Source organism: Ambystoma mexicanum, chromosome 4p (genome assembly GCF_040938575.1).
Source record: "Ambystoma mexicanum isolate Mex_15411 chromosome 4p, UKY_AmexF1_1, whole genome shotgun sequence".
Lineage (NCBI taxonomy): Eukaryota > Metazoa > Chordata > Amphibia > Caudata > Ambystomatidae > Ambystoma > Ambystoma mexicanum.
In genome coordinates this window covers 1,253,167,736-1,253,192,582 of record NC_090927.1, presented here as the reverse complement: position 1 = coordinate 1,253,192,582, position 24,847 = coordinate 1,253,167,736, and the positions used below count along the sequence as shown (strand labels likewise).

The 24,847-nt window shown below is 47.0% G+C and overlaps 1 protein-coding gene across 1 annotated transcript in view; it reads left to right on the top strand.

The window, feature by feature from the left end:
* The window catches only part of PSEN2 (presenilin 2), a 609,714-nt gene that overhangs the window by 158,625 nt on the left and 426,242 nt on the right, over positions 1-24,847 (top strand). The window contains exon 3 of the mRNA XM_069606926.1: positions 3,787-4,016. Within this exon, the coding sequence (XP_069463027.1) occupies positions 3,787-4,016 (230 nt within the window). The remainder of the gene's footprint in view (positions 1-3,786; positions 4,017-24,847) is intronic.

The following is a 24,847-nucleotide window of genomic DNA, read 5'->3' as shown; positions in this document are numbered from 1 at the left end:
ATCCGTACTTTCCGGAAGACGCCAAAGTATTTGTAGCAAAGTGTACTAAGGAGTATGAGAGGGAAGACATTGAGCGTCAGACCGCAAGGAGTGCCACAACTGTTGATTGCGTGTAGCAAACTGCTTGGAGCAATAGCGACTGCGACAATAGCCAGATAGCCAGATGGGTGCGTGAAGTGATGGCGCTAGCGGGCATTGACCTGTTGGTGTTTGGGGCACACTCAGTGAGAGGTGCTATGGCATCCAAGGCATTTGCGTTAGGAACTACACTGCAATGCATAATGAAGTCGGCTGACTAGTCAAATTATTATACCTTCAAGACGTTCCACTTTAAGCCGATTTCAACAGTAGCAGCTTCAGTGATGGGTAGCTTTGAACAAGCATAATGCTCGCCTCCAGTCTTGACATAGAATATTACCCAGGTTTACAGCGCATGGTGTCTTGGTGTATTAAAGAGCCCTCCCAGTATACCCATGTACAGAGGGATCAGGAGGATGACTAGGTATGACAGTTTCACATGGTATGTAAGGGACTGCGTATAGTCCACCCTCATTTTCGTGCAGGTGAGGAGCATAAGAATGGATGAGGAATAAGGGCGCAGAGCTGAAAGTGGGCATCAGTTCTAGTTGGATGTTGGAGGAGGACATTCGAGCGTTCTGGCTGTTTGCCAGGAGAAGAGACAGAGTGACATTCAAATGTAGTCGATGGACCGTAGTTTTAGTTGCTAAATTTGATTGAATGGTTAGATGTTACTAGTTAGGAGATCACCAAAAGAAGAGACTAGGACAGGACGTGGACAGGATGACAGGACGAGTAGGTGAGAGCCCAGATTGGTGGACGTTAAAACAAAGAAAACTAATCAAGAGAAAGGAGTTGTTTTTTTTAGTCCATATCTTGGAGTTTTTTCTAGTTGTATTAAAGAAAATGTAATTAAGAAGTTTGAAAGGCTGCTGAAGAGTGGCAATAATGAGGTTGAAGCATAATGCTCACCTCTGTGTCTTTAATAGAATTCCCTTCGCTGTAAGCCTGGGTAATCTTCATTATTTGCTAAAGAGAAATACACCCTTAAGAGGAGAAAAAGAAGAATCCGGATCTAAGTTTTTTTTTTTTTAAACAATGTTTAGTCACATACAGTGACCAACCAGTATCCATGTCATTTACATAACATCAGTTGGTTGCGACCAATAATTAATACAAATGCAATCCTGATCTAAGTTATCTCTGAGATCAACTAATTGGGGTGGGGGGTCAGTTGATTAACGTAAATGGGTTTAGTTCATAACAAAAGAGGCAGGCGAGACAGCTTTGCAGTATGTGCAGAAGACTTGTTAGATTCGTTTTAGAGGGTAGAGTTTAAGATAATCTATAATATTTCAATAAAGTATGAGCGTGTGATGGAGTAACATTGATCAGCCTTCCCTTTAGGATAAGGGGTCTCTGGGTAAAAGGTGGGCATGCCAAATGCACAGTGTGCTAGATGGAGGTGGCAAATTGAGGATTTATCGGAGCCCCTCGTGCTGTCCCAGTCCCTCCTTGTTTCAGGTCACCAAAAGTAGATGATGTTCCAAGCCAATTCTATGGATTGCCATTCTGGGAACGCACGCTCCTTTTTCCAGTTGTCAAGACTGATTTTTCCCTGCAATCATCTGTTTGATGACCATGGCTGCTTTTGCCGAAGTTGGTTGTCCTGCTTGTTAGCCCAGCACTTACTTTTTAGTGCCGACTCCTTGTTGGGTAACCAAAATACATACGTGGTTCATGAAACACTGCCTTCTGAGCTATATGAACCCTTGGCCGCAGTGCCAGTCCTAAAGTGTGTCATATACCCAAAGGGAAACCACGATAGGCTGCAGCTGACAAGCCCAATAGAAGAAAGAAAACTCCTTAAACGGAACCGACTTGGTGGTTCCAGCGACACCTTTGCGCTGAGAGAAACAGGGGATTGGAGAAAAACGATTGCAAATCTTTATTGAACAGTCGAACTAATCAAGTGGACTATAAAATGGCTCATATCTCTGCAGTAGTTGTCAGACGGGGGAGAAGAGGACTATGTGCTGAAGAGCAGGATGAAGTAGAAGCAGATGCTGGCTGGGGGTGCACAGACCGTACACCTTTACAAGTGGCCTGATGCGGTCTATCCAAGGCCTCCGAGCATACAGAGAAGAAGCTCTTCAACAGGCCAGGTGATCTTGTCAGTGGGTGAGAATGTTGAGATTTGGAAAGTGTAGGAGAAATAGTGGCCCGAGAGCGACCCCCTCCACCCCCCATGGAGGGTAGTAATATCACAGCCTGGTAAGTGTGCGCTGAAAGCTAATGCTGACTCCACAAGAGGACGAACCATGGCTGCAGTGTGAGACTATTACAGCCTGACGCACACCCTACAGGGGAAATGGGTGAGAAATACTTGCTGCTTGGAGTGGCAGGAAGTGAGTTTGGTACTATATCCTGGGGTCTGAGATTGCCAAGAAGCAAAATGGACCTTGTTTTGCTGGGACTGAGTGTGTCAAGAAGCGGACAAGTCGCTGTAACCCTGGAACTGAGACCGATACGTGGGACGATGGCATTCCGGTAGGTGGGCCCTTTGAGTAGCATTGAGTTGGCCTGCTCATACACCTATTTACCACTATGATTCCGTTCAGACCTTTGTATTTTCAGAGTGGAGCCAGGAATCACCCTGGGTACTACATACCTGACACTGCATTAGATAGCCTGAGAGACGGGGATCCCCGTTCGAGTAGGAACCCTGACATTTTATAGTTAACCCCATCCCCACACCATTTGTTAGATTGTTCTAAGAGACGAACATTGCTTTTTGTTGTAGTAACACCTTTGATCCCCATAGGTTTTTAACCCAACCATGCCCTGGTATGAAGGAGTAAAGCTTTTAAACATACTACTGGTGTGTGTTCCTTGTCGTCTCTGGTACCATATTCCTTACCTTATGGGAACAAAAAGTGAGGCAGCCGTTTTGCATTCAGTTGACAGCACTGACAGTTTCTGATCGAATGTTGACCCTCTAGTTCCTTATTAAAACTCCGTAGTAACTACTATTAGTATAGTGGGGCGTTGGACTTCTGAGGGCTAATTACAATCCAGGCCTTCCTGCCTGACAGATTATTGTTACGGCCTGTCTGTCAAGGTTCCTTTCCCCCTGTGCCCTTCCTTCCCACCTCCATCCCCGCCTCTGGTTGCCTCCTACTTTCCTTGCTCCCCTCTGCCTGTCCCCCCATGTGTGTCGTTTTAATTTCTTTAACTTCAGCCACCCTTTTTCACTCATCTGTCCGTCCGTCCCCACCTCCCTGACACCTAGCAAGCTTGCATTCGCTGCTCAGTGGACATGGTTGAGTGGCTTACCATAATTCTTGGGAAGATGAGGCTAAAAGCCACTGCAGCTGGGTGCTAATAACAGGATGCCACAGTATTTGAAGGCAAAGAAGTCGTATCTCTTTTTCCGCACTCTGGTTTACTTTGCAGTTGGAGTTTATTTAAATGTCTGGCTAGGGAGGCTCTGGCACACAGTTGTCCACTTCTGCGCAAGCGCCATAGCCCCATCTATCTCCCTGAGGAGGGCTGATGGCTTTCGCTGAGATTTACATCCGAGTCAGGTCGCCTCGCCAGTATTGTAGCCGGATAGGTGAACAGGAAATCGTTTAGAATTGGGCTGTCGTTCCAACGGTAAGTAAACTTGTCCCAGTCTTGCTCTATGAATCGTTTCATAATGTCGTCTTGTAGGTTGCATGACGGGGCCCATCTGATGTATTGTCATGATTTATTTTCATTCGACAGAAGCGCAAAGTTGGATGGCGTGAGGATGTTCATGATTTAGCCAATAGTGAAATTCCAGCGAGGGGAACCTTATCAAGAGACGCCGCATCGGAGAGCGAGGAGGAGGAGTTGACCTTGAAGTATGGTGCAAAACATGTCATCATGCTCTTTGTGCCCGTCACGCTGTGCATGGTCGTTGTTGTGGCCACCATAAAATCAGTCAGTTTCTACACAGAGAAAGATGGGCAATTGTAAGTATTTCCATATTTTTTTGTGGGACGTACCAGTCATTTTAAAACAGTATGTGTGTGATCACCCAACAAGTTAATTATTTTCATATTATCCGTAGAACCCGCCTCCTTTAAAGCACTGAAAATGTTGGCAATCCCAGAAAAAAAGTATTGATATTATATGCCTTTCTCTTGAATGTTGAGCTGTGGTTTCTCTGTGAAGTGGCCAGTCCCGCACAGGCAGCATAGCTGTGGGAGTGGTAAAGCGCCTATACACAAGACCAGTGTTTCAAAGCACTCCAGCAGGGAGGGAAAAAACAGCAGTCATTCAGAGCCCTTGAATTTCGGAACGATACAAGTCTGCACAGGCAGAGGAAGTGCATATAATACAATTAACAGTGTAGAAAACAGAAAATAGGTTGACAACGATTCTGCAGTCCAAGTGCATTGAGGTGCCACCATACAAGTAGGGGCAGACTGGGGAGATAGACATCTTCAAGGCATGGAAAGTTCACATCATGCAAGTGCACAGACAGTACAGGAGAGGGGGGGATAAGTGCAGGGGGGGTGTCCAAGTGCGCCCAGTCAGTCAGAAACTGGGGTAAGTGCTGAGAGATGCCACTCTCATTGGTAATTGACAAAGTGCAGTAGGGATGAGGCAAGTGCAGGCCCAGAGGCAAAGTTTGAGAGGACTGGTGAGGGTGCCAGGGACCTGTGAGCTAGACAGTAAGATGTGTGGGAAAGGATGGTGAGAGGGATAGAGTGTAGATAGAGAGGTTAGCAGGGTAGAGAGAGAGAGAGAGAAGGAAGAAGAGTGTCTCGTCAGGGAGGTTTTTCCAGAGGGAGACACCTGCTGAGGATCGAGATCTCCCTACAAATCTCTGCTTGGAGAACTGGCTCACTCACAGAAGGTTGGGGTGGAGGGTAGATGAGCGGAGGGCTCGGGAGGGACAGTATTTCGGGAGGCAGCGTTGCACATCGGTAGGCCCCAGGCCCCAGAAAGCCTTGTGGACAAAGCAGAGGGTCTGGAACTTGATCCTTGCAGCCATGGGGAGCCAGACTCTGGTGTGCACAATGATCACACACCTTTGCACCATCCCAATAAATCGCTGGCTAGGGTGTACCTGGCAGCGGTCATCCTTCATCCTGAGCAGTTCAGCGGCACGCACCGCCACCAATCGTTCCATGAGGACCTCCCCGTGTCAGCAGCACCATGAACCGCGTAGGAAAAAAGAGGCGCGGTGCATTTAGTGACCGGTGACCACCGATCTGTCTGGTGCTTGGGAAGGCGATCCTGTGGAATGCGTTGTAAAATCCAGATTGAAGCTCTCCTGTAAAATACTCCAGTAGAGCATTTAATAAACATGCCACCATATGTCCTTTAATCCAGTGCTAATCTAATGCTTCTGAATTGTTAGAGAGTGGTGGTGGAAGTTCTGCTATGAACGTTTACAGAAAGTTAGTGTACAAGTGAAGGCAGCTTCCTCAGAAAATCTTCTGCTAATACTGTGTGCTGGCTCTGGCCTTGCAACTTAATTATCACAAGTTACATAGCAGCTTGGAGTCTGGCAGCAACCAATTACAATGCTAGGGACACAGGCTTTATTAACTGATCCAATAAGCCCGCATTCCATCCGGGTGGGCAGCACGCCTCCTTCCGCGAACAGCTCAACCATAATTCCATACCGTTCTCCAGTGAAGCCCAAATCGCCCCTCGCCCCTCAATCTTCCTCCCACCCCAGTCTCTCAAATTACTTGATCTCACCACCCCATCTCCAACCCTGGATCCCCATTGCTTTACAAATGGATGCAGTGTTCTGGCTGGAACTGGGAGCCATTTTCATGACAACGTGCTTCGGAGAGAAGCAGAGTGGGGGCAAGGTGAGGCGGATGAGCTCAAACATCTCACAGAAAGACTACGGGGCAGATACCCCACACAGGCCACCAACCTACTAGCTGTTGTCAGCTTCGCAGAGTATCGCACCTTATCTTAAAATAAGTCCAAATTCAATAAGGAATTGTAACCTCAATTATGATTGAGGGGCACGGCTGAGTTGAGCGAGGAGCTTCTGAATGCTTTCCCCACCAATCCATCTTGCACAGCGTCCATCTTAGTCTGTGTGTGATATTCCGCTTTGAATTGCAAGTTCTTGATGACCAACTTGATGTGTGATCTTGGCCACATTTCCCTTGTCCTCCATCAGCCCTGATTCTTGCGGCATGCAGAGGGGAGCGGTTCACCAGGGAGCAGAGATTAAGTGTTTTAGGGAGGTGGGGCAGACTGGGGAGGGTGGGTGGGGCACACTGGGGGGTGGCCCAGCCAGACATCTGCCCCTGAGCTTGCCGGTCAAAAGTGAATTATTTTTTTCCAATAAAGGAAGGAATGCATTGGAGACCCACACCCTCTGCCCACCCTCTCCAGCTTTGTGTTGATAGATACGTTAAAATGGGGGCAATTTGTAAGCGATGGCTGTCATGATTCCTGCCCCTCATGTCCCCAGCCCTCCAAGATGTCAGGCTGGAGCCAGGCCACGATCACCTACATGGGCCTCTCCATCCCTCCAAAGACCCACTTGGAGTCAGACTTGGCGCTTGTGGCACCAGACTCACTCCCATAGGATAACATTGGGGATTGGACTTTTAGTGCATTGATGGGGACAAGATGGATGCCCCCACATATTTTGGTTCCCAGAACTGCATGTGAAGTCTAGTCTTTTGGGTGTAGTTCAGCCCAGAGACACCTGGGATACCCAGAGACTATTTAAGCCACGCCCAGGCTGAGAAACATGCTTTGTGTTTTCTGCACCTGGAGCGTGACACTCACCGTGTTCGGATCGGTCTCCAGTAGGCCTGCATCTTTCTTCTGCGCTCAGCTCCTACAAGAACACTGTTAGGAACAGCCTTACCTTGCGGCGCTTCTGCCCATCATTCATCGCTCCTTCTGTTCTGCGGGCATCTTCAGCGGTATCATTCCCATCCCGGCACGCTGCGTCCTAGGGAAAAGAACAGAAAAAAGGCATTAGTAAGCATTCAGCAAATCTTCGCTTAGTTTTAAAGACTGTACGAGCTTCAAACGCTTACCTGAATCCCAGCCGCTCTGGGGGAACTCTGTCTGCGGAACTACTCACCCATCTGCAAGAGGGAAAAGACACTCCAGGTTAGCGTGGAAACATCTAGAGGCGCCGCATACCGCGCTTACTCACTGCATTTCTTCTTCATAACCGGCATCCACGCTGAAAACGTCGCGGCACCTAAAAGACACAGAAAAAGAACTCAGTTCAATACAAATACGAAAGGGTCGCATTGCGCATCGCGCTTTCACTCTCCTTCAGCACTACTCATCTCAGCAGCACATCGCCATCCCCGGACGCCAACCATCATCTAAGGAAGGAAAGGAACGAAGTTAGAGAACTGTTCAAAAGACTCATTATACTTACCTGTCGGACTCTTGCCAGTGAAGTAACTAGGCAGCAATGAGCCCGCATCAATCAACGCGCCCCTGCGCTGAAAGCAGGACGGAGAGCACACTTTCCAAGAAAGCAAGGTCCAGTCTCCAGTCGAGTAGACTCCAGGGAAGGGTTTGAGGTCGTAAGAGGTCAGAACAGGCTGAGTGACGTCCCCGTGGATGCCAGGTGAGCGTTACATGGCTCATTTAATAAGCTAGTGATCAGAACGAAACCTGGGGCATTTTTATTCTGAAGGCCATGCCTGAGAAAGTTAACTGTCATTTTCATGACTGGTTGTCTAATGGACTAATTGCATCCACTCGGCATCAAATGAGTTTTCATTTTCTTAACACGCCAAGCACTGCCAGATGGCTCCTTAATGTGACGTGGCGCCTTGATTAGGAAAGCGCCGGATTCATTGTGTCACTGTGCAGACAGCAGTTCATGGCAAATCAATGCACTGATGTGTGCAGCAATGATTTGTGCACTGCCCCAGCGACCACCCTGTTTGTTAAGGCGCCTATGTGCTGCTCCTCTATGTAACCACACATATGACTGTTTTTCTCTGTGTCCCATGTGCATAAAATAGCACACTGGAATTGTGTGTGTGTGTAGCTCTAACACGTGTGCCATACTGTCCCACACTTAAACACAAAGCAATCAAAGAAGGTCCCTCAAATTGTACATCCGCTAGGCCAACACCTCTTCTACACTGTCACTCCATGATTTTCACCAGCTGCACGCCAGCACTAATGAGAGATGCTAATGCCAGCTCTGTTAGATAAAGCATGGGCCCGCTCTTTTTTGCAAAAATAACCCCCGAGTCCTGCACAATGGTGAGGGGGTAGGGGCTGAGGAACTGTGGGCCCTATACCACGTGTCAGAAGCTGGTTTTGTTTAAAATGCTTCATCAGCTTATTACTGGTCAAGCTAACGTTTGTAAGAAGTGCAATCCTTTCTGTACAATTTTCCCTCTGTATTGGGTGTCTCTTGTAGGATATCCGTTCCACTCTATAGCTATAATTCCCTAAAGATGTTTCTGTATTGGGGACTGGGCATGCTCCGACTGAGAGCCAGCCGCCCCTCATCTAAAATTCTCCAGAAGCAAAAGAGCCCTTATTCCCTATTTGAGCGGATGATGTTGCAGCCATTTTATCCTCGCATCCAAAAACTTAAGATGTCCGAATGAGTATGTATGGTTACAAATATTTTAATGTTATGTGAGTGTTGTGAACAGTGAGGTGAGCACCAGCCGTGTGTCCGTTATCTGTTTACTGATTCACACATACAAACCATTTTATCACAGACTGGTTTATCACATAGAGATCTGTGATCATTGTTCTATTCCCAAAATGCTCTGTGATTGAATGCAAAGCAGACAGGCATACGCATTGGTGCCATTTGTCCCCTTTCCCCTCTCTCCTCTCCTAGGGGTATTTTGAGAGAGTACAATAGGAGTGTACCAGACTGTTCACCTTGGAATGATAACCTTCTATCAGAAAATAATTCATACGGTTCATGCAATGTTCCCCCTTGCGAAATACAAGTGAGGTGGTTCCAACAGAACATCTGCTGAATGTGTTCTGTGGGCCCTCGGACTGCTGCAGGCTGGTCACACCACAGTGTGCCAGTACGGGCAGTTTGAGACTGCATTCGGGCAAGGCTTTCGTTAAGAGCAGGTGGTAGAAGAACCATTTATTTGGTCAGCAACAGCTTTGTTTTCAGATTAGATTTCTTCTGTAAAGTACTTGAATTACAGTGTAATGAAAGCAACTTCATTTGTTTAGCAACGATTTATTGATATTGAAGAGGGTTTTGTTGCGTGATAGAGGTGTAGCTTGGGAGTGGTGTGTGCTAGTCAGGGGGTGCATTCTTGTGCTTCGCCCTGGGCATCAAATTGGCTAGAAACTGCCCTGTCTTCGATACCCAAGACGTTGTAAATTCTAAATATCTTCCTTGCCCTCCCCGCACGACAGATAGTCTAAGCAGTTTCAATAAATTATCTCTGTATCGTCCATCAAGCCCTCGGGCAGTTGGCACAGAGGCTGCATTTTACTGCCATCTAGTGGATAAATATATGAAACTCTGAAGTTTTAAAAAAAAACATCCTGTGGGCATGAACGCAACAGGGCATTTATGGAATTGGATTCTGATGACATTAATTGAGGGGAAACCTCTGGATCCTCTTTACCTTGACCATCCTCTCCGATTTGTAAACCGTGTTTTACTTTTATTTGTTTGTTGCATTAAATGTGAATGGCGGTGCTCGGTATGGAGTGGCCGCTCTTTTAGGTTTTGCGCTTGAGACTTGTGAAGATGGCGCTAATGAATGACGAGCATGAGAAACTGACTAATTTGCGGCCAACTAAAAGAAAACTGCAAGGAGGGTTGAGATTCCATGTGCCAGAAGATCATGCAGGCTAAAGTGTTTTGCGCATCCTCCTTGTCGGCAAAGCTATCTATGCCTCTGTACAGGGGTGTCATTTAGGGGTTGCCATGGGGTCGCAACTGCGACCCTGATGTCTCCCTTGCTACCCCTAAAACTTTTTTGGGGAAACATGTTTTTTAAATGGAAGCTCCTGGGCTGTGACCAGCGCTAAGTGGCTCTTTGCTTCTGGGGTGGCTGGCTTTCTTGTTCAGGTCTCTTAAAGAACAGGGGGTTCCACAAGTCTAACACTTTCACCAGTGACCCTAAATAAGAAAGAATAGGAATACCAAATAATGTGTCTTTCTGGAATTCTATACAATAATTGCTAGACTCATTAAAGGTTTATTTCAGGCACACTTCAGGGGGTGAGTCACTGATTTAGTCTGTTCTTAAACACCTCAACTCAGTCTTTCATCCTTCTGAGCTCTATAAATGAGTACCAACACAGGTTGGGTGATATTATATGTATATTTTTCTATATAAAGCTCTGAAGGGGGAGTGCTATATAATGACACATCATTATCATTTGGCCATGGACGTCTGCTTGCATTCCCAGTAATTTGGTAATATGGGCCTATACACCCTGATCTTAGTGATACATTTGGCGAAACATTCTTGTATGAAATGTATATCACATTATAGTGATAGCGTAACCATATTTTTCATAGTGTACTTAGGAACAATGCTATGTGATGCCACTTCCTGTGTTCCATCGCTTCCCGCGATATCACTTCGGAGTGGGGTCAAATGACATTACTTCCTGTGATGTCATCAGAGGTCAAGGTTTGTGTGATGTCACTTCCGCTACCCCTGGCATTTTGGTGAAATGACTTCCCTGCCTCTAACCCCAGTATTATGCGCTCGTCACCTCCAGCATATGTCGCGTTGAAAATATTTACCTTGCTGTTTCTGTCTGCAAAAAAGTAAAGGCTTGTTGACGGTGAAGATAATGATTTCTTGGGGTGATTTGGTAACCTTGACTTCTACACTAAATCCTATTTTTCAATGTCGTATGTCTGATAAGTAATGGGTCACACTGACTTTGTCGATTTAGTGCTCTTGTAGCATGGCTGGTGAAGGGCCTGTAGTGGCATTCAATCATTGGAGCTTCATAAGCCTGTGCTCCATGTTCATGACATGATCACATGAGAGGTACTGCAAAAGCCAAAAGCGATCAGAGCAAGGAGATCTTGTAAAGGATTAGACGCCAAGTAGAGTGCCTGCATATAATGACTGGAAGAAATGGCACAATGCTACGGCTGCCTGTTGGGGAGGTAGACACTTGCCAGTGATTGTCACAAGCCCATAACCAGCAGTGAGAAAAAGGAGTGTGGCAATGTAGAACACTGCACAGAGAAATGCATGGTGATTAGTGCCCCCAAACACCATATTGCCCAAGCCTTGCCCAGCCAATGGATAGAGGAGAAGGGACTACGAACAGGCAAAGGACGAGATGCCAAGGAGGTGTCCAAGAGACCAGGCAGGTACGTGGATGACCTGCTGCATTGGCAGCATGAGAACCAGGAGAATGCCCAGGGACCTGAAGCAACAGCATGCGAGCAGCTGAGCAGTAAAATGACCTGATGGATTAAACTGGGAGATTTCCAGGAGGCTCCGACAGCTAGGTTGAGGAATGATGACTGGCTTTGTGGCTTGAGACTTGGTTATGAAGAGAGAGTGAGAGAAACGTGTTGCGTGCAGGGAAGTGGGAATCGTTCCTAGACCTACTGAGCATTGAGGGAAGCGTGCTTCATGCTGGTCGGATTAGTTCATAGTGATTTGAAAAACTGCACATTGAAATAGTGACTCTAGAGACAAAGTGCTGCTTTTTGGTAATTGAAGGCACCGTCCCTACAGCCTCTGAGAAAGTAACTGAAAAGGCAAATGCTGCATGCTGGTGCTGAAGGCCAAATTCCGGAAGCCATAGAAAAATGTAAATCTTAGAGGAACATTACACTGACATTTTAGCTTTAAGTTGTGAAGGACACTTAATAAAGACCCTGAGAATGAAACCCCATCAAACAAAGAGAAGGAGACCATAGTTTAATGTCTTGAATTGTTTTTATCCTGAAATATTAGTCAAGGTTGATATATGTCATGACTTGCGCAGCATCAAAAGAGACATTGTCACCTTAAGTCCTGAAATATCAAGCAGCTTTCCTAGGAACTGCCAAAGTAGCAAGTAACGATGTCCAAATTTAACACACCCTGGAAGTGTCCCGTCCGCCCCCCACTGCATTACAAATCTTGAAGCGGCTACTGAAGGGGAGACAGCGGTAATCATGGTGGAGCGTAAAACGAAATGTCCATGGCGAAGGCTGGTTTGACCAAATCTATTACTGAGCTGAACAGTAGCTGAGTTGTCATGAAAATGAAGGTGGACAACATGGAGTCCTCAATGTGCAACTATGGGAACTAGCATTCTGAACTTAGTATATGTGTGGACCAGCTTGAGCAAATTCCTAAACAATTGTAGTGAAATAAGTAGAAGCTGAGACGTCCTGATGCCACAACATAAGACTGCGGGGGGGGGGGGGTCCCTGTTGATGTGCAAGATGAAGACCTTTAGATCTACGTGCACAGCCTGCTTAAATATATCCTACAGCTAACCAGCAATTTGGATCTAATGTCTGCCAGGACCCACAGAGTCTTCTTAAGATACCAACAGACAAAAGTCTCACCCCTGACATACTTAATAGAATTAACATGTAGGATCAAATAAGAGCTCTTAGTAAAATTTCATAATTAAAAAGAAATGCCTTTGACGAGACCACCACCAGGGGGCGCTGAAGGAATGGAAGCATAATTCACAGTCTCCTTTGTCGAGCGGGGAATGACCAGCGTAAATGACCATCAGCCACTGAGCAAACAGTGTAAATGCAGGGAAGGTGACCAGCGAATGCTCTGAGGCTATGCTCCAAATTTGGTTTAATTCCTAGCAGGGGATCCAGAGTTGCTGGCTCCGGTGCTTCGCGGCCTGCACCACCCCAGCAAGGCACCCGTCGGGGATCTGACCCAGCACAGGGTAAAGACTTTCAATGGCCTGGCGGACGGTGGAGAAGGCCTGGGGAGATGACCTGCCCCGCAATATAGGTGAGCGGGATCACAGCAGCGACCCAGGGTCCGGCCAGTGATATTAAGTCCATCCGGAACGGGCCAGCCAGCAGACCCACCAGCAGGGGTGCTCCCCTGCAGCCCCATGCGGCCTGAACAAATCCTGGGCCCGGTGCTGCGACTGCGAGCTCCCCCTACCCCATCACAAGGCAGCACAGGGGCAGAGGCCCCCAACACGAGCCAAAACGGGGGTTAGTGAGGGGTGGGAGGTGGAAGTACAGCACCAGTCCCTGGACTTACACTCCGCCTGGATTGCACCGTGACCATCGGGAGCCTGGTCACCCCTCCGCCATCCACATACAGCAACAGCCCCCCCTCCAGTACCTCCCCCACAGCCACAAGGAGCAGCGCTCAGTGAGCGCTAGGAAGGCTGCCAGTGTGGGGGCAATAGTTCAAAGGAAGGCACCAGAAGTGGCAGACCAGATAAGCAGCCCCCCACACTAGCAGGCACAGGAAGGGGTGCATATTAAGCTCCGACACCATCAACTCCACGGAGCTTGGCCCACTAATCTGGGACCACAAGCGCACAAGCACGAACTGTCAGCTGCAAATCCGTGAGCTGGCCCAGCACTGGTGAGATACAGGTACCACGCCCACAGAACGAGAACCAACATGTACTTGGTGCGGATACTGCTGGACCCCAACAGAGCCAAGACACTGCAGAGCTTCCGTATAGATGCCAGAGACCATAATGGGCCAAACAGACAGCCCACAGGCGACATCGCTGAAGGATCAACAAAGGCAGAAATTTGCATGCTCCTGGAGGAGATCCGATCCATAAAATGTGGCCTCACCGGGGCAATCATGGACCTAAAGGGGAGGGTCAATAAGATTGAGGAAAAATTAGAATCCATTGAAAACAATCAACTGTTAGCTGACTTAATAGAAATGCGCATGGAAGGCCGAAGGCAGGAACTGGAACAGAGGGAGAGAGTCCTCGCCCTCAAGGTTTATGACCTTGAGAATAGTAAAAGGCGCTCTAACATCAGAATAATGTGCATGAAAGAACCGCAGGCCTAATCCGTTAAAGTTCTCGAGCCACGAGTGAAAACCCTCATCAATGCCCGACCTGCCCAACCCAGAGATCACATTTGACAGAGTCCACCATGGAGGAGGCCCTCCCAATGGGCCATGCTCAGTCCTAGTGAAGTGTGACTACTTAAACCAGAAAATGGACATACTGCAAAGAGCCAGAGTGAAAGGGGACATAACCTTCAAGGGTTAACAGATTCACATTTACCAAGACCTGCCCTCCATGACACTGAACAAGAGGCAGACATGTTGCCCATTGACCCAGTGGCTCAGGGAATGAGACATACGCTACTGTTGGGGATTCCCGTTTTGCACTGACTTTCAAGCACCAGAGTGAAGAATACAGGGTCACCATGCAGGCAGAAGTAGATGTGGTCCTGAAACACTTGAAGGCAGAGGGCAGTAATTCGAACTCTGGGAATGTGACCAAGGACCCCAGCACCAGCCAGGAGCCACGCGAACGGTGCCCCAAAAGGGGCTGACTGGCAGGATCAAGAAAATGCAGATAATTCAACACCCTGTGAAGCCCCAACTCTGTTTTCATTTTAACACAATCTACTCGGTTAGGTAAAGACCAACATGGGGCTTGGGGCTCTGCTCCCGAACTCGCATGAGCTGGCGAGGGCCACACCTGGCTGCAGATATATGAACACTACAATGTTGTTTTTTCTTGTCGTTTGGCATTCCATTGTTGCTGTTGTTTCCAACTGTATTTCTCATGTAACTTTGGTCGTTAGCTGCAAGGCGAGGGCCCTCTTCTGCATGGCCCTCTTTTTTTCCGGGTGTCTCCGGTCTAGGAGAATCTTTTTCCCGTCACTACGACGGGAAGTGACAGGGAAAGTGGGAATTGGGGGCACGGGTGGAAGCTGGACAATGTTCAAATGCTTAAGGGGCACTACGGCATGGGGCGGGTGGGAGGAAAGCGCTTTCCTACTGCAAGGACGGTGGTGGGGAATGGGGTCATGAGCTTGTCGGCACAATGGTCCGAGCTGCAGAGAAAGTAAATGTACCAGTCCATGCATGGGGATAGTATCATGGTTGGGTCGCTGAAAGTAAAGGGACTGAACTCGCTGCAGAAGCGCTCAATGGTGGTGCAGGAGTTCAAAACATTGATTGGGACTAAATATTCTTTGTTCAGGAAAGTACATTTCCCGTTCTGCACCGCCACGTTACCCACCCATAGCTCATGGAAGAGGGGCTACCTCATCTGTGGAGGTGACCTTAATTAAATTACTGACCCCCAAGCTGATTGGTCATCTCAGAGACCAGGTGAAGCCCCCTCTCTCCCCAGCTAGCCAGGACCGCGACGCACTGAAAGCCCTTTTACTAGAACACTTAATGATCGATACATGGAGGACGCTGCACCACCACACACAAGCTATGTGCTCTGTCCCCGGATTCCTTATCCTTCAACAGATCCCGAATTCTCTGCCTGCCAAAAATTGTCTATGGTCTCCTGAGGCCCACACTTTTTTGTTTTTTAGCCCTGCAGAAAACCTGTTTCTAAGTGCCCCTTGATTTCTGGTGATTGGAACTTGGCAACATTTCTTTCCTTAATCTGTCAGACTGGGACCATGTCAGCCTCTGCTGAGGGACTCGACTGCGCCAACTGAGCAATACATTGCTAGTTGGTCTCCTCCGAATTCCTGGTGGTAAAACCATTGGCTGATCAGCCAGATATCCAATTCCGATGTCTACAACATCCTCCCGATGGGTAGAGTTTTCTAAGGTGGCCCCAAGATAACATGCAGAACTCAACAAACATCGTAAATACATTATTATGTACACCCAACAAGCGCGTGTAGAAAGATTAGGGTAACAGACTAGATTAACAAGGTGGATGGCATTGTGTTTGAAACTACCTAGCAAGCAAATCTCTCCTCTTTACACCTACAGCATACACCACAAGGAAAGGTAATTGTGGCTATTGCTTGTTTTAGGAAATGTTTCATCAGATGTACAGCATCAACGTTCAATTGAGCACACATCTTCACAAACCGTTTTTTTTTTTTTGCATGCGCAGTTCTTTAATGCTTGCTACCACTCAAACTTGACACTCCGTGAAAGTCACAATTTATTTTTTTATTTTTTACTTCTGTTTATTAGGTTTACAATACAGCAGTTTTACATATGATCAAACTAATAATAATAGTCACAATTTCTAACCCTCTTTTTCCACCTTAAGGGTCTCTCGGGGGGGGGAGGGGGAGGCACTTGCCTGCTTTTTGGAGGTAGTATTCACAGGATTCCGTAAAGCCCCACCATATCCCCCATGGCATCCGGTTTCCTCCTTCCAAGGCCTAGTAATTGATGCACAGAGCCTTTCTTGTAGCCAAGGGATGACGTTCTAAGCGTCACAGTCCTGTAATCCCAATACTTCCTATGTGAAGGGCCCTGTATGAAGGAGCCTTTCTTTCTCACATGCCCCCTTTCCAAGCAGGAATCCCAGCACCCCCTTAACCTGCTGCCTCAAGTCACATTACCCCACCCACGCTGCCACCTTTATTAAGTTGTGCAGACTACACACTAAAGTCCTCCAAGCAGGGCTCGAAATTAGGATTTGATAAGCAGGAGCTACAAGCAGCTCCTTGGTAGCTAGCAGTAACCAGTCACCAGACATTAAGTGGGGCACAAAGAGCTAGTGCATAGCTCTACGCAAATCTACCGTCTGCATAAAATGCAAACCTATAATTGTATCCCTTATTTTATGACCTCCTTATGCTTTAAATGTCATATAGAAATGTCCTAATGTTTAGTTCTAGATTGTCACAAATGCACAAAATCAAATTCGCGTAGGTGTTTGTTCGGCATCAGTTGACCTAGGGAGCCAAAAGAAGCCACTGGTAACTGTTGGTTTTAAGTGAACTAGGCCATAAGCAGGAGCTCAATAGCTCCTAGCTCCCCTCAATTTCGAACCCTGCCAAGTATGCTCCCAACTACCCATCATTTTCGGGGGAATCCCAAGACCCTTAGTAATAACGAGCAAAGGAATATATACTTGCAAGGCGTCATTCAGCTGGTTTATTACCGCAACTGATCAAATTATGCTAATGATTCGATGTGTGGTCTTTGATGGCTATGTGTTGATGTTGTAAGGATGGATTCCAGTTATACCTGCGATTTGCTGCACATTTCCTAGTTTCAAGGAGAAACTGGATGTCATTTATCTATTTGCATTTTTAAAGCGCTCACACAGCCCGGGGGCATCGAGGGGCTGTTACAGGAATATGTCTCTTAGTTGATTATTTATTACGCACTTAATACCCAAAGGTTTCTAAGCGCAGACCCAGGAATCGAACGTGTGTTGCTTCGTATCGTGTTGCCGCTGCGCTATCTTCCCGGGACTCTAATGCCAAACCCTTTCACTAGGTAGACTAATACAAAGCTGGTATCTTATTAGGCTACAAAATGTCTTTTACAAAAGAACTCATTTCTAATTTTGTCTCTAATGCGCCACCATTAGGATACCACCCTCTTTCATTTTCCATTCGAAGAAGCTTTAAGCAGAGCTTAGTGCCCAGGACAGCAGGAAATCAATAGGAACTGTGCCCTATGAACAGAAGAGAGCAAGGAAATGCACGCAGTCCACTCATTACTTAACTAACATAAATATTTTCAGTTCTGTACACAAACAAATCTTGATTTTAGACTATCATTAATAGGGCGTACCACATGAAATATAGGCATGACTGCCATAATCGGGGTATTTATTATAAAAATAAATGATTTCATAAAGATGAGTTTTAACACAGATTTCCTACAATTAGATGTCTAATTACACTAAACAAAACATGAAAACTTAGTTCAATCATAAATCACTTTTCTTATTTCATATTCCATAAAGGCACAAACATAAAACTTACTATAATTATATAATTCACTAAATTAGCATAAGTAGTTAAAATCAATGCATCACTTCATGTCATAATTTTCTTCTTAAGTGTTGCTATTGCTCCATTAAGAATACTAGATATGGCAGATCTTGTAACAATAGCAAAAAATCACAGCTAAGTATTGTTATGATGTTTTAGTATTTTTCCAGATTTGTTTCAAACTATACTTTATCAATTCGATACATAGGACAAATAAAATCTGGAAATGCAGGAATCTTTAGTCTATACTCTCATTACAAGAACAACCTTTACTTGAGCTGCCTCCTGCATTTAACTTAGTTCTCAAGGCATGCATACGTAAGGAGCCCAGTTGTTGGGTTCAATTATGCAGTCTATGTAACATTGAACTGCTTAATGCACATGGTGCTCTTTCTATATCGTTTACCAACATGTTAGCCCACTAGCCATGGCTACCATCAATTTGGTAACACCTAATGTATTCTATTGAGGTCCATCAGACATGTATGTAGTTTCTTTCCAAGATAGAGTATCAATGTGATAAGAAAAACAAAAGTTGTTCACAATGGATTGACTGCTGTTCTCTTTTATGAGCACCTAAACTTTAATTTAAAACCTGTAGTATTTCTTAAAATAAGAGAATTCTGCCTTTTTACTCCCAATACAAAAATTGGTACTGTGGAATTGAAATATATGCCTTCTTTTCTTTCTGTGCAAGGTATCCCCAGACTAATGCCCATAATACAGTTATCCCTGCTCTTTCAAGATGTCATGAGCCTTGCATGTTCTCGCTAAGAATGCACATTTTGGGACTGAATAAAGATTATTTTAGTGGGTTTGTTTCTAGACAAAACATTGATTACTCATCGACAAATGGGTATACAAACTCAAGGAAAATAACTTCTATCCTTCAGAGCTGTTATTTCTCAAGTGATAGTTATCATAAGCCCCTCTTGTTGTACACATTTATTATCAAATGCTTCTTGAAGAACACACCTTAATTAATATATTCTCGAACTCTCATCTAGTGCATGTCTCAATCTCAAGAGTTGCAAATGTTGCAGGGGTCGCTGATTTGACTGTAATCCTTTGGTGGGCGTGGGACACTGGCTTTCTAGTACTGGCAAGGAGATGCAACCAGCTGATTGAGTGATGGCAGTGGTCTATGTAGAGAGTGAGCACTTTGGCACAAGCTTGGCTGGACTTTCCTATGGCCCAAAGGGACTACTGAAAAGGGAGCTAGGGAAAGGAACATGTACTTGCCTGCTGACTCCCTTACCACAGGTAAAATACACTTCTACGTTGTACTGACCCAGTATTCCAATCAGTCTTGTGGGATTCCATTGCTTGATCTGAAATTATTTGTGTCCTGAAGAGGGCCATGTTGTTAGTGAGCAGCAGTACAGATCAACAGTCTGCATTGGGTGGTGATGGGAACGATGTGTTGCACTGTTTCTGTTTATATTTGTTGTCTACTCTTTCTGTTGAACAGCACATATGAAGAATACAGCTCACTGGGGCTATAAATGGAATATGTTTCTATCTGTGCATAAAGATCCAGGATTTCCGGAATTGACATTCCATCTATAAGTTATCTGAATGTTGGAAACAAGTATACAATGAAGTCCTTACCCTTTATGTATGTTAACTGTTCTCTTTTACTGAATGCACACTGAGACAGGAATGGTATCAAGAGATGACACAGACAACAGATTTAGATTCAATAGTAGAGTCTTTATTAAATATTGGGATGGTGTAATGCGTAACCTGCCCGATGGTGGGAATGTCCCTACCTAAAGAAAGCTAAAGGAAGTTTGGGTCCATAAGTCCAAATCAAAAAGTTTGTCTATATCAAAACCTATGCTTGCCCTCACATCTAGAACTAAACGTGGTGTGGAGTTTCTCTTAGCCAACAAAAAGTAAAGTCCCAACTGTTCCTGGTTCAAAGTTCTCCTTGGGTTCCCTATCCAAGTTCCACACTGTTCCAATAGTTGTTTGTTTCATCAATGTCCCGCCAGGTCATGAGGTACCATTCCCCAAGTTCGATATAGTATAGTTCACACCAAAAAGGGGATCTTGAGGTTCTTTTTTCCCCAGGTTCATTATGGGAAAGTTCACACCAAAGAAAAGGAGGTCTTGAGGTTCCCTTCCCCAAGACAGTGTTTCTCAATTCTTGTAACTCAGGGTTCCCTTCCCCAAGATTTCACTGTAGCACTTTTTCTAATTCCATTCACTCAATATTCAATATCAGAAAGCAATAGGTTCGGGGGGCATTGTTGTGCTCGCAGAAAATGGCTGCCTGATTCGTGAGCTCCGTGCCGGGAGCCGCTGTTTTTTTTTTTTTTGTGAAATTCCTTTTGGTGCGACTTTAAATCCCGCTTATACACGGAAACGCACCCCTGAGAAGCCCGAGCAAGCACCAAGCCGGTCCCCGGGCCGTGAGTTTGCCTCTGCACCGATACTCATCCCTGGGAAGCTGGACCGTGGGCTGGCGCTTTCCTGCCCCACCCCGCTCTTCCAGGGATATCACCACCAGTGCCGAGGACTTGGGGCCTGCTGCGGGCGATGGGCGCCGTGCGCGGTGCTCTCCTCTCCCACGCAGACCGGTGTAACACATAGAGAAACGCTGACCCGTTCCCAACGCATATATCCCCCACGGGACCTGGAGGTCCCTCCTGACTGCAGAGCGATCTGCTCAGCTACCCCTCCTGGGTGGCTTGCTGTTGCCCTGCCCACCTTGGGCTACGGACGAGCTACTTCCCGCGGCGTGTGTTCCACATGGTTTCTGAAGCCACTACTGCACTGAGGATGTTGTGGTGAGTCCGTGGGGCCCCGATCAGTTCACCAGTGGGGCCAGTCACTCCTCCCTAGACCGCCATCCCCCTGCAGACACTGCCGGCTTTCCTGCTCCTCCCTGCCAGCACCTGCTCGACTGGGGCCGCGCTCTTCCTCTCCCCTGACACCCTGTGAAACTTGGGCCTCCTGCCCCCAACACAAAACAGCAGGCACCACTCTGGAAGCGCGGGGTCCCCGGGCTGCACCCCCACTCGTGCTCCACACCACTGGATATGGCCACTGCGCACTCATAAGTGGCCCGAGGTCTGAAACCTGCCTAACCCCCGGTCTGGGTTGCAACATTACTACTAATATCTGGACAGCAAACATTTTGTGGGCCCTTGCCTCCCGCTCCCTGCACCATACACCAGCTGTGGCCCCCGGGGCTTATGACCTAACCACATTCAGCGACAGTGCACGGGGTTGGTCCACCCCACCACGCCATGTGAAACCTGGATCATCCGCTACAGCTAAGTGTCTGGTGACTCCCGCTATTTAACTCTTGCCGCCACTCTACCGCCTGGCCTGGGGCGCCCTCCCTCCTCTCAGCGGGCTGCACCTTATGCCCTTGGACACCTGGCCCTACTACCCTCGGGCATAAAAGGTGGCCTCCCTGGCTCACTCGGCTGCATCAGGCCCTGAGAACACTGTGTCCTTTACCCTTCCTGCAGAACAGAAGCCTTTGACTGCTATCACTTGCACTGCTTCACCAAGCCGGTCTGCACCGGGGGATCCCCTCTGCGGAGCACTTGGCACGTACATATTACCGCTGACCGGGGTGACTCCCCTGGAGTCTTGCCTTAACGACCCATTGTAACCCAGGAACTCCAGTCTACTGCAAATCAACACTCTACCGTCACCTCAAGGGTCCCTGGTCGACCAGAACTTCTCAGGTGGCCCTTCAGTCTACCTTCTGCGACTCTCCCCTCCCAACCTGTTCCCGCACCACTACTGTCTTCCAGATCCTCTGTGCTTGCCCTCTATTCGCCGACATGACTAAGGGAGCGGGAAAGAAGCAATGCCCGATCAATATGTTCACGAAGACCCCGTCCAAACCGTTGGGGGATCCGCCTGAGCAAGAGCCCTTCAACTCATCAACCTCGGATACTATAGACTCTCAGAAAATGATGGAGTACATCCGTGAGGGCTTCACCACACTCCATAGTAAACTGGATGACATGCATGGTACCGTATCCTCTATTAAAGCCCATATGGAGAGAACTGACGGCTGAGTGGCTGAGATCGAGACGAGAGTGAGCGCCACTGAGGACGACCTAGGCTCCCTCCGTGCGGACGTCTCCTCGCTTTCTAACCGAGTCCTCGAGGTCGAAAAGAAGAATGAGGACCTTGAATCCCGCTCAAGGCGAAATAACCTTTGCATTATTGGTGTCCCCGTGGACGACTTCAATGAACCGATGGAAGACTATGTCGAACGCACACTGCTGTCACTCCTTGACTCTCCCAAACTATCTCCTCAGTTTGCTATAGAGAGGGCCCACCGTGCCCTGACAGCTAAACCTAAACCAGGCGCACCCCCACGGCCCATCATAGCCAGGGTCCTGAATTTCCGAGATCGTGACTCCCTTCTCAGGACGAACTGCTGTTGGTAGGCGCCAGAATTCACCTATAGCCCGATTTTTCAGTGGCTGTTCAACAGGAGCGCAAGACCTTCTTGGCGGTGAAGAAGAGACTAAGAGACCATGGAGTTAAATACTCCATGCTATATCCCGCTAAGCTAAGAGTTGAACACTCTAACCAGGTGTTTTTCTTCATAATTCCAGAAGAGGCCTCCAGGTTCGTTGATGAACATTTCCCTGGCTAAACCTCTCTCTACACCACTTATGTATGACTGATACGTCGTCCTGTTGAGAGGTTACCAAAACCAGTTACCGCTCTTTGTCAGTAACCTGTGAGACTATTCCTCTCAGACATGAACAAATTGGTTCACCATTGTGCGACCGTGGCATGCCCATTCGTACAAAATCCTCTTCAAGTTACACATGACGTTAATGTTTGGCACCATGTTTATCCTTAAATTGCAACTTGGTCCGGAGCATTGCCATCAGGCCGGTTCACAGGCCCCCCGGCATTGATGCCATTGGTTTGGATTTGGTTAATCGTATATGGGGTTACCATCCCTCTGATTGGGGGAGGGATGTGGGTTGGGGTGGGTTATGTTGGGTGTTATGTTATAAAAGGCTTGGCGTCCACAGAGTGGGTTGAGTTTGAGGCAGTATTGAACCAATGGTATTGCAGGGCTGCTAGACCGATCCATCAGCCACCGGGGTCATCGCTCCGACAAACACTGATCCTCAACGAATATTTCTACACTGTTAACCGAAGATAACTTAACCTTTATGAGTTGGAATGTTCGGGGTTTAGGTAATTATAAGAAAATGAGACAACTCCATCTTCAGGCTGAACGTCACAATGTCAAAAACCTTTTTTTGGAGGAGACACATGCTTGTACTGATTACTGTGAAAAATTCTCCAAAACGTGGGGCCCCCAAAGATACTTTACTAATTACTCTACCCAAAGCCGCGGGCCATGACCTTAATTCACAAGAGCCTTAAATTTGAATCCATTTCCTCACAGATCGACCCCCAGGGCAGATATGTGCTACTCCATGGCACCATTCAGAACAGGGAGGTGGTCCTACTAAATGTCTACGGCCCCAACATTGACGATCCAGAATTTTATTCACATCTCGCGCTTGATGGCTTCCCTCTAACACCAATTCTCTGGGGGGGCGACTTTAATACAATTTTTTATGTGGACCTTGATAGATCCGGCTCCAGACCCCGCCAACTTACCAAAGCAGCCTATACTACACTGTCATCTCTCCCCCGACTTGCACTGGTCGACGTATGGAGGCTTCTCCATCCCAACTCCCGCTCCTATTCCTTCTACTCCTCAGTACATGACTCCTACTCCCGAATCGATAGATGGCTAGTATCTGACATACTGATAAAGAACATGACTCGCCTACTGATCCTACCAATAATCCCCACTGCCCCATTCCTATGGGCAGCATGCTGAAAACGGTAGCATGTGGCATGTGCGCTAACCCATGTACCGCGAGGGCCACGCCCCAGTAAATCACAAACGGGCCTTCTTCCCTTTCCACTATCTTCTTTGCAGCACCCTCTCATTGGGTACTGTTAAATAGTCACACACACAGCCACCAATCACATTAAAGAGCTCTCCATGTAACACTATCAGTTCTGTACAACATTCCTCTGCGTACACACCACACCCAGAAACGTTACTGCGCAAGCCCTTAGCCTCCACAGGCCCATTTCCATTGCTGCCAATCTCAAAAGCACCAGATGTGGCTTTCGTGCTGTGTGCATGCGTGGGGGATTAAATTGCAACTAGGGTAGGGGTTTTCGTCTTTAGTGGTGGCTCTGAAAAGAGCCTTTTTTTGTTTTGTTTTTTGGTGCTTCTGGAGAAACCCCTTTTTCGGTTTTTATAGGGTTTTGTGTTCTCCTGCTTACAATCTTACAGTAAACTCTTCAACGCATCCTGTAGATGGGCAAATAAAAGAACATCACCAATGCTGGACAAAGAAATGCCATTTACATGGAAAAACTCTGCATTTCGAGAATTAATGATGTCATTGTTACAGAAGAACATCCCACGAGTGCACAAAAAAAATCAGACATGCTTCTGTTGAAGAGGCACCTTTCAGGCTCTGGTTGGGTACAACATACTTTAGGATAGTCCCATACTTTTCTTGGTGGTATGGCTGAGAAAACCACCTGGGCAGTGGGGAAAAAACCTCTTACCTGCATTGATCAACCTCTTCAGTTCATGGAACAAACGTGAACAAGCCACGTAACCAAACGCATGCTGCCAGAGTACACAACGAGAACATGAACAGTAGCGAAAACTGGCCACTTGTCTGCAAAGTGCAAACATAGCGCCGAAACTGCGGACATGGACAGCTCACCACAATGCGTCCACTCCTTCGAAACCGAAGTCGCCATCCAAGTGTCTTTCCTGGGCATACTTGTGCAGATCTATCACAAAGGCATCACCCAAAATCAACACATTGTGTCTCTCCATGTCAGCCCGCCTCACTACGCAGAGTAATGAAAAACAGTATTACCCCCCCTTCCTGTGAACCACACCCTCCAGTACCT